We start from the raw sequence: 13967 nt of genomic DNA on the forward strand, positions 1-13967 counted from the left end.
ATTCCATCAGAGACTCTGGCATGTACTTAGGGATGCTGTTGGTAACCTTCATGCTGCAAGGGATTTAATAAAGACTTTTTGATGTGTTCTCTATTTATGCTCGAAGCAATAATAATGTTGTAATGATTTTGCTGTATTATTGGGATTTTTGATTAATTCTGACCATGTTTTCTGTAATGCATTGTCTGCATGACAACTAATTATTCTGTGCCACCTATTCTAAATTCTATAATAAATCTTTTCAAAATTTCCCATGAACTAGAACGTAGTTATTGAGTGTGTCCTTATTATTGACGTTATCTGACTGACACCCATCATGAGAACAGTGGTGACTCCACGTCTAGATCAAGGGTGCAGGAGCGGAACTATCTAAGGTAATTTTGGGGTGACCTGTATAATATTGGAGTACACTGAAATATCAGGTTCTAAGCCAAATGTTTCGAGAATCAACATTGTTGTCATTTCATTATTTTGCACTGGAACTTCTCAATCCAAAATGGCGACCTTCTCATTTCTATGCTGTTCTATCCTTGAGAGACCATTTATGTGTTGAAAGGCCTTTTTTTCATCCTGTTTGCTGCCCACTTTTGGTGATGGTTGTCTTTGCATTTTGCTGGTTTTCTTTAGCTAGACTGTGAGTTAACATTCCTGCTTAGAATCCTGTGTGGCACTTTCACTACCCTCTATTAGAGTAGTACATAGTTACTCAACTCTTTCTGGTTTTTCAACTTTAATCAAGTGCCATTATCCTTGTCAAAGGAGGCGTTTTTGCCCATGGGTTTTTTCCTAGTTGTCCCCCTCTTAAGAAGACTCTTCACATCTTTCATGAGAAAACTCAAGGGCAGGGTTGTGACTACAGGGTAAGCCACTGTTTCCTCTTACAATGAAGAAAGACGAAGGAGAGGCCATTACTGCATCACTTGGGTGGCCAGTTCATGAAGTGCATGTCATCAAACCCCACAGGCAGGTCCTCCATACCCTAGGGCCCTCTCTCTTCCAGCAGCCGACTCATGCTCATACTGGCCTGGATTCTGCATTGTCAGGATGACTTACCAGCTGGTGTCTCCTGAAGGGCTCCCTCAGTCTTGCTGCCGGCTGTCTGTCGGACTGATACAGGGGCATATGTACAAGGAAATGTCGGAGCACAGAGCTGTGCCAAATTTTCAAAAAGCAAGGATGCGCCAGATTTACAACAATACGGCGTACCCCTGCGTTTTCCCTAGTGCTGGAGCCAAAATTAGCTGCATAGCATCAACCCAGGCACCCTTACACCATAGTGCAAGGGTGCCTACATTGCAGGGAATTACTGTTTATGTGCAGGAAGGTGTCCCTTCCTGCACATAAACAATCAATAATGCTGATTTGTTACTTCTATGTGTGCTGCAGACATAGAAGTGTTACAACAAACAAATGATGGACGGAATGGTGACAATGCATACATTCTCCCCCAGTCAAGAGATCTGGGTTAAATCCATCGTTCTTTTGCCCACTACACCACCCCAGTTTAGACATGGCCATATGCAAATCAGTCTTGACCCTGTGCCTCATGGGAACAGTCCAGCCCGAACTGCCAAGCCATGTCTTCCCTGGACCGGAATCAAGCATCCTAGGACCGGTTTCTGGCTATCAGCCGTCATCAGCCAGGATAGCTTGACTCCAGTGGCATAGTGAGCACGGGTCCCACGTCTGGGAATACCCATCCCACTTAGGGCGAAAAGCGTTACAACAAACAAATGATGGACGGAATGGTGACAATGCATACATTCTCCCCCAGTCAAGAGATCTGGGTTAAATCCATCGTTCTTTTGCCCACTACACCACCCCAGTTTAGACATGGCCATATGCAAATCAGTCTTGACCCTGTGCCTCATGGGAACAGTCCAGCCCGAACTGCCAAGCCATGTCTTCCCTGGACCGGAATCAAGCATCCTAGGACCGGTTTCTGGCTATCAGCCGTCATCAGCCAGGATAGCTTGACTCCAGTGGCATAGTGAGCACGGGTCCCACGTCTGGGAATACCCATCCCACTTAGGGCGAAAAGCGTTACAACAAACAAATGATGGACGGAATGGTGACAATGCATACATTCTCCCCCAGTCAAGAGATCTGGGTTAAATCCATCGTTCTTTTGCCCACTACACCACCCCAGTTTAGACATGGCCATATGCAAATCAGTCTTGACCCTGTGCCTCATGGGAACAGTCCAGCCCGAACTGCCAAGCCATGTCTTCCCTGGACCGGAATCAAGCATCCTAGGACCGGTTTCTGGCTATCAGCCGTCATCAGCCAGGATAGCTTGACTCCAGTGGCATAGTGAGCACGGGTCCCACGTCTGGGAATACCCATCCCACTTAGGGCGAAAAGCGTTACAACAAACAAATGATGGACGGAATGGTGACAATGCATACATTCTCCCCCAGTCAAGAGATCTGGGTTAAATCCATCGTTCTTTTGCCCACTACACCACCCCAGTTTAGACATGGCCATATGCAAATCAGTCTTGACCCTGTGCCTCATGGGAACAGTCCAGCCCGAACTGCCAAGCCATGTCTTCCCTGGACCGGAATCAAGCATCCTAGGACCGGTTTCTGGCTATCAGCCGTCATCAGCCAGGATAGCTTGACTCCAGTGGCATAGTGAGCACGGGTCCCACGTCTGGGAATACCCATCCCACTTAGGGCGAAAAGCGTTACAACAAACAAATGATGGACGGAATGGTGACAATGCATACATTCTCCCCCAGTCAAGAGATCTGGGTTAAATCCATCGTTCTTTTGCCCACTACGCCACCCCAGTTTAGACATGGCCATATGCAAATCAGTCTTGACCCTGTGCCTCATGGGAACAGTCCAGCCCGAACTGCCAAGCCATATCTTCCCTGGACCGGAATCAAGCATCCTAGGACCGGTTTCTGGCTATCAGCCGTCATCAGCCAGGATAGCTTGACTCCAGTGGCGTAGTGAGAATGTATGCATTGTCACCATTCCGTCCATCATTTGTTTGTTGTAACGCTTTTCGCCCTAAGTGGGATGGGTATTCCCAGACGTGGGACCCGTGCTCACTATGCCACTGGAGTCAAGCTATCCTGGCTGATGACGGCTGATAGCCAGAAACCGGTCCTAGGATGCTTGATTCCGGTCCAGGGAAGACATGGCTTGGCAGTTCGGGCTGGACTGTTCCCATGAGGCACAGGGTCAAGACTGATTTGCATATGGCCATGTCTAAACTGGGGTGGTGTAGTGGGCAAAAGAACGATGGATTTAACCCAGATCTCTTGACTGGGGGAGAATGTATGCATTGTCACCATTCCGTCCATCATTTGTTTGTTGTAACGCTTTTCGCCCTAAGTGGGATGGGTATTCCCAGACGTGGGACCCGTGCTCACTATGCCACTGGAGTCAAGCTATCCTGGCTGATGACGGCTGATAGCCAGAAACCGGTCCTAGGATGCTTGATTCCGGTCCAGGGAAGATATGGCTTGGCAGTTCGGGCTGGACTGTTCCCATGAGGCACAGGGTCAAGACTGATTTGCATATGGCCATGTCTAAACTGGGGTGGCGTAGTGGGCAAAAGAACGATGGATTTAACCCAGATCTCTTGACTGGGAGAGAATGTCTGCATTGTCAGCATTCCGTCCATCATTTGTTTGTTGTAACGCAGACATAGAAGTAGCAAATCGTCATTATTAAGGGACACCATCCTGCTCTGCAGGGAATGATTGTTTATGTGCAGAAAGGTGTCCCTTCCTGCACATAAACATTCAATAATGCAGATTTGTTACTTCTTTGTGTGCTGCAGCACATATAAAAATAGCAAATCATCCTTATTAAGTGACACCTTCCTGAACATAAACAATCATTCATTGCGTTTTGCTCTTTCTATGTGTGCTACAGAATGCACAACACATAGAAAAAGCAAAAACGAGGAGAAATACAAATATTTCTCCTCGTTTTACAATTCTACTCTTGGATGGCGTTAGTTTGTGGTGCTACCTCAGATTTACAGATCCATGTGAATCTGGAGCAGCGTCAAAAAGCAATGTGTGTTGCAGTGGAACGCTCACAGCAACATGCCCCTTTCAAGCAGATACCTGCGTGAATGGGTACCATACTTACAAAGTGGCGTTAAGCAACAAAAATTGGCTCAATGCCACTTCGTAAATAGGAAGCAGGGCATTGCGCTACAAGAACATAGGTAAAAGTGATGTTCCTGTGGTGCAATGCCCTTGTAAATATGCCCCACAGTTTCAGAGAGTTTTCTCAACGCACAAAGTGAGAATCCCATGTGCTGCAGGAGCTCACTGAAGTGGCAGATTCGGTTACTAGTGCATACTGGTGTTGATAACAAAGACTTCAGAAGTGACAGTCAGAGAAGGCATTATTCCCCTGGATTCATGGTTTCTAAGGCCGAGCAAGAAGCAAAATGTACTTATACATGACATTTACAGAGATGTATCGACTGACAATGGAACACTGTTGGGATGCTGTGTATGGTATACTATACCAATACTCCTTCTCCCTCCATGATCAGTGTGCCACACCCACGGAGACAGCCTTGCAGCGAAATCCATGCTGTGAAGAGCTATGCCCCCTCCTGGAGAGCCCGTGTCATTGTGAGGCAAACAGTACCATCATCCTTTGCAGACTTGCGCTTCATTCACATTTACGGCCCACTATGGCCTAATGTGGGCATTGCAGGCAGTTCTGGGAGGCTCATCAGGACTTGTGGAGACGATATCACAGAGGATAGGACACCTTGAACAAAAACCATAGATCTGGTCTGGGAGCTCGCATCTGCACCCCTTTGCTTGATAAAAGTTAACCAGAAGGTGCCAGTGGCAGCTTTCCATGACCCCAACTTGACAGGGGACTGGGCACCCACATTTCACATTTGAAGCAAGAAGAAAGAGGGCTCTCCCTCAGGACTGGTGACACTAGGGGAAGTATGTGAAGTATTTGCGCTGCAAATTGTTGATCAATGGAGGGAGTGGTGAGTTGAGTCAACATCTATTTGCTGTTTAGTGTTATTAACTGCATTTCCATAGGCTCTCTCACTGTTCTGTGCAGCTTATATCCCTCTATTGCTTCCCAGTGTCCTTTATGACTTGTGGTTGCCCCCAACTGGATAGAAATGTTCACTATATACAGTCTGTTTTCTCTAGGAATGAATAATGACAGTTGGAAAACTGCGCTCTGGAAGAATTTTATCGAGAAGTTGAGGGCCATCGACTAAAATAAAGGCTTACAGGAGGAAGTCATTGCACGTAGGGCTCCCCGATTGCCTCTTCCCAATTTCAATTTATTTTCGAAAGGTTGAAAAGGAAGGCCCTGTTTTTATCATCTTGTCCCCCAGCAAATCTTTAATCGTTTTCACACTGGAGCAGAGGCCAAGGATTCAGTCACAGGCAAACATTATCTTGAGGGTGCCATGTGATCCTGCCAGTTCCCTATGCACCAAATCTCCTAGAGCTGAGTTTATGCTCCCAGACATTGTGGAACGTTTGATCAACCCCCTACCACAAACACCAATGCAGTTACCAAGGAAATATTGGATTTTTTTAACAGTACTCCTAGTGACAATCTGCCTTTAGTCTGTAAACTCTCAGTCATCCTTGAATTACCTTAAGAAGGTTCCCCAGCCTCCAAAGTGTCTACAGTTACCTCTCTGAAGAGTCACAGGCTCTCTTGAGATTTCTAAATTCCATCCTAAACCTCTTAGAGTCAATTACCAATTGAACCTCATCCTAGGGGCACTATTCTCTGTTCTGGAGAGCCTGTGAAAATCTCCAGATTACGGTGTTACATCAACGACAGACCTCCCACAAGATGATGCAGATATGTTGCTTACACAGACAGGGTGATCACTCTTGGCCTCTCTTCTCACTCTTTTTTCATGCTATCTACAGCAAACATAATGTTATAACAGTGTTTCAATAGACCTGGCTAATCAGATGGGTCAACCATTTACCAAGGCAAAGTTCCTCCGTAAATGACCTTTTGGAAAGAAAGCGTCTCTGAATGTAGTCACAAATGCTCCCATGCAAGACTCATCCATCCATCCTCTCCCAGATCATGCTTGCGCGGTGGCCTGTTACCTCATCTTCCAATGAACAGTGTTAAAGAAGCCACCTTAACTCTCTGAGACTGAGTATTGTAAGGGCCCTCAAAAAGAAGTAAGTAAGACACACAGAATATCGAATTGTGCCCATCAATAGACCATGATTCATTTGAGGATACAATATGCCAACAAGTAATTCCCTACTACATCACACTTGCAAAACCAATCTTAGATTTAACATTTTGTTCAAGATTAAGTTCTTCTGCTCCTGAATTTTGTCACCAAGCAATGACCGGAGTTTATGAAAATCTTGTATCTCAACCAGAGCTCATACCTAAAAGACCATTTGCAGGAAATTCTTCAGCTTTTTTCTCCTAAAAAGGTATCTGTTCTTTATCGACAACAACGTTTGTACACCTCTTTAGCAACAACTGGTTTCACTCAAAAGAGCACAAATCCTGAGTAAGGCACTTGAGATACTAGACCTCCAGCGACCTGAAACTGGTAACCACCCGACAAACATACCCTTACACCAATACCAGTCCTGAGATTTGATCAAGTTTTGTCACTGCCACAATACTGAAGAATGTCAGAGGAACCTGGCAGAGGGAAGAGTTATTGGTGGCCTCTTGGTACTTTCCCTCGAGACTACAGTCTGCAGGGCTATGGGTGAATGGATACTAAAAGCACTGGAGTCGCTCCTGGTAGTTTGGGGAGATCTCAACCTAACCCTAAAGGGGTATCTGGATATAAGAACCAGGGGAGACGCTCCACCCTGAGTAGATGTGAGACTAAGTACATTTATTGAGGTCATGCGCCTCGTTGACCAATTGCAAAACAACCACCCGACTGACAGAGTACTCCTGCATAGGCTGGCATCTCTCTCCAGAATGGATTATTTTCTTATCCCGATGAGCCAGCTGGGGTGGTGCCACGATGGCCATTTTTTGCCAAGAGGAATCTTAGACAACTCTACGCTCTACATGGGACTGACACCACAGTACCCCTCACACCTCACTTGGCTGTAGACTTGGACCCTGGCCTCTGATTGATTGGGAAACTAGACACTTCATCCGGGAGACCACAAAGGCATACATCCAGGAGAGAAGAGCTCAGTGCAGTCAGAAATCATAGTGTGGGAAACATTGAAGACACGGGGCCAAATGATAGCACATGTTGTAGGAAAGCAGAAAGAGAGAGGCAGGAAAGACCAGGAGATGGAAGAGCAACTGGTAGCAGGGGAAGAGCATTATGTGACAAACACAGATCCAGTGATGGCAGCTCAAATAGAGGTCCTGCAGGAGAACTACCAACGTCAAATGCACAAGCAAGCCAGAGCAATATTTTGTTCCAAGCAACATAAATTAAATTTGCATGGCTTGCACTGAGGGAGGAGTGATAGCGATGGGTGCAAAAGATCCGCCTGCCTGAGGGGTGGGAGGTAAAAACAGCAGCAGAAATAGTGTAGGTATTTGCAGGGTTACAACAACACCTGTATATTCTGTGCATGGGTACCAGGGCACCAGAGACCTCATTGGCTCCCTCACAGACAATATGATGCCAACATTAGTAGAGGAGGCAGTGAAACTCCTGGAGATAGCGATTCAGGAGGGAGAGATAGCAGAGGTGCTGACCCAAATGAAAAGTGGAAGAGCACACTGATCCAACAACTTTGCCTTGGAATTGTTTCAATGTATTAAAAGTCAGATAGTGAAGCTGATCCAAGCTACGCTCTATGTGTCCAAAAGGTCGGGGGAACTGCCACAGGACCTGTGCCAAACAATCATCCTCATCCATAAGGTGTTCCCCACACCGCCCATTCTCCCTCCTAAATGTGGAAGTGAAACTACCGGCACAGGTTCTGGGGAACTGCCTAATGCTTGCAATACATCAAGTGATAGCACTGGTCCAGTCGGGCTTTATGCCCTACAGGTTGACTTGACACATCCTTCAACGTTTGTTTGGATGCTTAGCCAGGGAGGGATGACTGAGAGAACTGGCCACGCTTTTGGCACTGGATTCAGCAAGAGTTTTCGACTGAGTTGAATGACCATACCTGCAGGCAGTTCTGGAGCGGATGGGCTTTGGTCCCTCCTTTCGAGCATGGGTGAACCTGCTGTTTTCACTCTCGAGTTAGGGTAAATGGCACACTGTCTGTGGAATTCCCCTTGGGGAGGGGTACAAGACAGGGCTGCCCGCTGTCACCCCTCCTGTTTGTGATAGCAATGGAACTCTTGTCTCATTGGATTAGGAGAGATGATCAGATTAGAGGCCTTTGGTGGGGCTATGGGTAGGATTATGTGGTCTTGCTTTATGCGGACAACGTCCTCTTATATCTGGCAGAGGCAGAGAGCTCCAATGATAGAATACTGAAGATTTTCACAGTGTTGTGTCGACACTCTGGACTCCGCATCAATTTGTCCAAATCTTGCCTATACCCACTGATGGGTTGGAAGGCCAGGGTGCCCTGTTATTGCCTCTTTTCACAGGAGGACACAGGCTTTAGATGCCTCAGCATATACATCACACGGGAGTGGCCCCACAGAACCTCTCCTCCTGCTTTGGGATGGGGGTACACCACACATCGATCTGGAGACACTCACCAGGCCAGCCACACTAGAGTTATTGAGCTACCAAATCTCTGCTTGTACTACAGGGCTATGCCATTGATAGTATTTAATGAATGGTCTTTTGTGGACCAGACAGACCCTTACAAAGGGTGTACAAGAGAGCCCGAGACCCGCAGGGTTATATCAAATGGAAATATGGGAAAAATAGGCTGAAAGAGTTACCCACACCCAATGCGATAGTTGTAGATTCATGGAGGTAGGTCACCAAATGGATGGTGGTGACGTTGTGGATAGCAACTAGGCTGACACCCTTGCAGAGAGAGGAGAAGGTCCCAAGAAGTTGATGCTATCGGCATCTTGAAACCTGTAGATGTCAGGAGAACCCTAGGATTGATGACTTTTGAAGAACTCCAGACTCAATAGGACCCAGCTGGGGGCCAATATCTATGCTTTCTACAGGTCAAACACTGACTCCAGGGCGGTATAGGCCTGGAGGAAGCGATACTGGACAAGGATCTGGTAGAGTATAAAGTCCTGGGTGTCCCACTCCATTGCCAGGCCATCTCAGTTATCTAAAGCACTCTTCAGGCCAATAGCACCCCACATCAGCCGTCGCCCAGGGGAGGTGGCGATCAGAGTAGGCTTTAGGGTGATCCACCTCAAAATCTTGCACCAAGCGTACTATACCAGATTTAGATTATTGGCCATGTGCGGGATAACATCAGGTAGATGCCTTGGGGGTGCACACAGAGAGGCACACTTATACACACGATATGGGAGTGTCCGCGAATTTCCTTCTTTGGGAAACAGTTAAAAGCAGGATATCCTTAGTGCTGGAGGAGCCCTTGGAATTAAAAGGAAGGATGGTGATGCTGGGCATCTGCTGGGACCATGCATTGAATAAATGCACACTCCTCTTCTGCAATGTGTCCCTGATGATCGCATGGTGTGATGCTTTACCGAAATAGGGTTGCACCCTGGCCCCAACACTTTGGCAGTGGCAGACCAGCATGGATTGGTGCATGAGAGCTGAAGAACAGATCTATGTAACATGTGGATGCCCCAACAAATTCCCTAAAATATTGGGACAGTGGAAGGGACAGGACGAAGTAGAGTCAGATGATAGCAGTGTAGGGATGATCGATGGAAGATGTTGGGTACTACATATTTTGTTGTACTGAAGTGTAATTATTTCTCATAGAGTTGCCCCGTACCCGAAACGCAGCTGCTGGAACCACGCTGACCAGCCAGATGAAGTTGGGGGCATGTGGGGAGTTCCTACTTGATTATGAACTGGTTATGTGTATGAAAACCTAATAAAACATAATTTCATTTAAAAAAGTATCATGAAAGAAGTTAGGCAATTTTGTGTTACATGAGTAAAAATAAGTACCTATTCAGTCAATCAAGTGGACAAACTCTAGATATTTCTGCGGCCCAATCCATTATGCGGATGAGACATTGCTGAAATGACTTACCACATCGAGGAATACTGCAGTGCTCCCAACGCTTGTTTGCGTTAGTAGTAAAACACCAGGGACGAGGTTCGCCATCAGGATTTCGACAGTAATTCTTCTTCAGATCCTTTTCTGGTAAACTACAATTTGATCAAAATATATAAGCGAAGAATAAGATCCTGGCTGCAAGTTAAGAGTAAGATAAAACATGGGGATCATTTTTTTTTTTTTTTTTGTATGTACTACTTTCCCATGCTATCCCTTATAATTACATAATGTAAAGGCGAAGGCTGGCAAAAAATGCATTTGTCAATGGTGCAATGTGTCTTTTGATACAAAGCCTTTAAGCAGAAAGGTATATTTTTAATTCGATTTCCAGTTATGCCCAGGTTAGACTGGTTCCATTCCGATGGGCATTTTTACCATCAAAATTGTACCAACTACTAATGGGCACAGCTTAGCTTATAAAATAATGTCCCAGATGTGCAATAGCTATTTTTCGATCGTAAACCCTCCAACTCGCAAAATTAACAGGGTATGCAACTGTAAAATGATTTTTTGTGTCTATTAAACCCATTTTGCTAGTCGGCAAAGGATTTTCAGTTCACAAAATAGGTTTACAAACTCATACCATATTTCAATTAGGAAGTGCTTGAAAAAGATGTTCCCTCCTACATGTGACATGGTGTCCACAGCCGCGGGGAAGTAGGAAGTAGTCCAGGGGACAGGTACCTTCTCCCCCTCTTGCAGTGCTACACCACAAACGCTTCCCAAATGGAAACCTTCTTCTTTGTAAAGCAGCATCAGTTCCTTTAAGGAACACAGCTGCTTGAAAGAACAAGCATTGATAAATGCATTAGGTTTCACCTAGGCAATTAATATTAAGCTAAGAGGTGTGGGAGCAGGGAGAATGGTGTGAGTGCTCTCTGTGCTGGGTGAGTGGTGCATGAAAGAAGGCTGTTAGAAATGGGGGTCTCTAGTTGGCAATGGCTGGCAACTTTCCAAGTAAGGACCCTTCTTCCTAAGTCAGAGTAAGCGGGCTACACCCTTTGATAACCCCTGCTCAACCCTGTGGTAACGTAGCACGAGCAGCTAAGCTTATCTCAGAGGCAGTGTGTGAAGCATTTATGACCATACACAGTAACACAGTGAAGAACACTACAAAGGGACACCACACAAGTAGTTACAAAAAATAAGTATCTTTATATATAGACTTAACACAGGACCAATAACAGTAAAAAGCCACAGTACTAGAAAAATAGGGTTACTCTTGAAATGCTGCAAAAATAGTTCAAAGTGTGCAAAGAGGAGTTCAGTTCAGGGCAGTGGTCTCTGCGACCCTTTTACTCACAAAATACCTGGATTCTGTAGCAAAGTAACCACAATGTCGCTAATGAGTTGTAGCGATGATTTTCCTCACGCGTGACCAGCGATGCGTTGAATCCTTGCCGCAAGGGAGGATGATGCGCTGATCTGTGTGCAGGACAAAGCGACAAACTTCTCTACGCTAAGCCGGCGATGCGTTGAAATCCTTGCCGCGAAGGGAGGATGATGCGCCGAGCCTGTTGCGTGTGCGATCTTGTTGCTATGAAAAGAAATGGCGCTCCGCGAGGGAGCGATGATCCCGATGCGATGCAATGAAAATGGTGGATGCTCGGTGTCCGCGCTGCGATGTCGTGAAGCGATGAACTCGATGCGATGATCTTTGGTTAGCAAGCACTTGGAGGCCCGCAAACATGTGATGCGATAATCTTCAGGTTAGCGAGCATTTGTCAGCCCGCAAACGTGTGATGCGATGATCTCCGGTAGCGAGCACTCAGCGGCAGCCGCGATGATTTTCCTTACGCTCTTCAGCTGCGACAGCTCGCTAACGGGCGTTAGCGACAATTTTCAGCACTCTCTTCTCCACAGTAGAACTAGAGGCCCTGGAAGTCACAGGAGCCTCACCTGCAGATAGAAATCCTCGCTGGGAGGAAACAGGAGGCTGGTGGTGGAGTCTAATGTGCCTGAGACTCCAGCAGGAGGCTAGCTCTCTTCTAGCCCTTGGGTGATTGCTGTAGCAAAAATAAAAGTTCCTTCAAAGTCCTTTTCCTTTTCTTCGAGGTCCAGTAGTAACCACTGCAGGCCAGTCCAAGAAACAGCACACAAGCACAAGGACAGTCCTCTCCTGCAGATTCCTTCAGTTACACGGACAGAGGTTCTTCTTTTAGTCCAGGAGCAATACAAATTGTAGGGGTTTCAGCACAGATATTTATACCCCAAAAGTCTTTGTTCTCAGAAGCTACAAGTCACTGAACCCAGCCAGAACCAGTTCTGCCCAGCCCTGGAGCACTTTGTTTACCAGGCTGCATCCTTCCTTTCAGAAAGAGGGGGTCTGCCATCAGACGCACAGTGGGAGGTGGAGCCAGCATTCACCTTGCCAGGCACAGCCCTATTCAGGTCCAGGAGCTACCCCTCCCCATACTCCAATGCAGATCTCTCTATTTAACCCAGGTCTGACTCAGCCTGCCCTGTCCCTCCAAAACCAGACAGCCAATACACATAACAACAGAGCAACTGGAAGGCATAGGCATGAAAATACCTACTTTCTAAAAGTGGTATTTTCAAACACAGAATATAAAAATAAACTTCACTAAAAGATGTATTTTAATATTCTGAGCTCAGGCATACTAAATTCGTTTTTCTACCATGTTCTGTGGGTCAGTCAGGACTATAGAATGTAATATCCAAACCTCCCATTCTGGCCTATGGAGAAAAGGTAGCCTTACAGTAGTGAAAAACGAAATTGGGTGTTATTCACTACCAGGGCATGCTACACACATCAGAGCATGTCCTACCTTACACATACAATGCACCCTGCCATAGGGGTGGCTTACATGATGCCAAGGGAAGGTTCAGGGGCTGGGAAGTGGGTGCACTTCACAGCCAAGATGGCAGTTCTGGACTGCACTCCTGCACTGCAGTGGCAGGTGTGAGACACACTTTACACGCTGCTTCTGTGGGTGGCGCAAACCAGCGCTGCAGTCCCACCAGCAGCCTTTGGTTTACCAGCCCTGGGCACACACAGGCCACGCTACTAGGGACTAAAAGGTAAACCAAATAAGCCAATCATGGAGATACCAATTCAGATGTCATATTTACAAAGGGAGAGCATATGCACTTAAGCACTGATCAGCAGTGGTAAAGTGCCCAGAGGCACAAAGCCAACAAAAACAGGTTAGGAAAAATCCAGGAGGAAGGCAAGAAGCTTAGGGATGCCCCTGCAAAAATGGGCAATTTCCAATAAAGGCTGCTATGTGTCTGGGTGCAGTGTGAAAGTGCCTCAATACATGGTGATTGATGTGTGTTCAGTGCAGAATGAGAATTGTGGGAGTGTACAGGGTGAGAGATGTTACCCTGTACAAGGTAATAGGTGTGCGAGTTTAGGGTGAGCAGTTTGTCAATGGTATAAGTGCAGGATGAGCGGTTTGAGTTCAGGGTGAGAGGTGTGTTTGGATGGTGAGAGGAATAAGAGTGCCTGTTGAGAAGTATGTCAATGATGTGTGAGTGCAGAGTCAGCACTGTGTGAGTGGTGGGTGAGCTGTATCTGACTGCCAGCCCAATGTCAGGGTGACTGTGCAGAGTAAATGATGGGTGAGTTTGCAGGTTTAACGATGTCTGACAGTAGGTGAGGTGCTTAGACGTTCTTGTATGACAGATCCTATATGTTTGTAGGCAGAAGTAACTAGCAATTACAGGTTTTGTGGGCAGGAGGTGGCAGAGCTTAGAAGGCGCAGTAGGCATTAGATACTGCACATGTGGCTTCAATCCCTAATGAGTGTTAGCAGTTAGCAGTTAGCATTAAAATGTCCTCAGGCTAATGGGTAGAAATGCTTAAACATAC

General features: G+C 46.4%; 1 protein-coding gene across 1 annotated transcript in view; it reads right to left on the bottom strand.

Annotated features, from left to right (window-relative positions):
- The window catches only part of PLG (plasminogen), a 300429-nt gene that overhangs the window by 180206 nt on the left and 106256 nt on the right, over positions 1-13967 (bottom strand). Inside the window, exon 7 of the mRNA XM_085611450.1 lies at positions 10106-10224. Coding sequence (XP_085467576.1) covers positions 10106-10224 — 119 coding nt within the window. The remainder of the gene's footprint in view (positions 1-10105; positions 10225-13967) is intronic.

This window comes from Triturus cristatus, chromosome 6 (assembly GCF_964204655.1).
Source record: "Triturus cristatus chromosome 6, aTriCri1.1, whole genome shotgun sequence".
Lineage (NCBI taxonomy): Eukaryota > Metazoa > Chordata > Amphibia > Caudata > Salamandridae > Triturus > Triturus cristatus.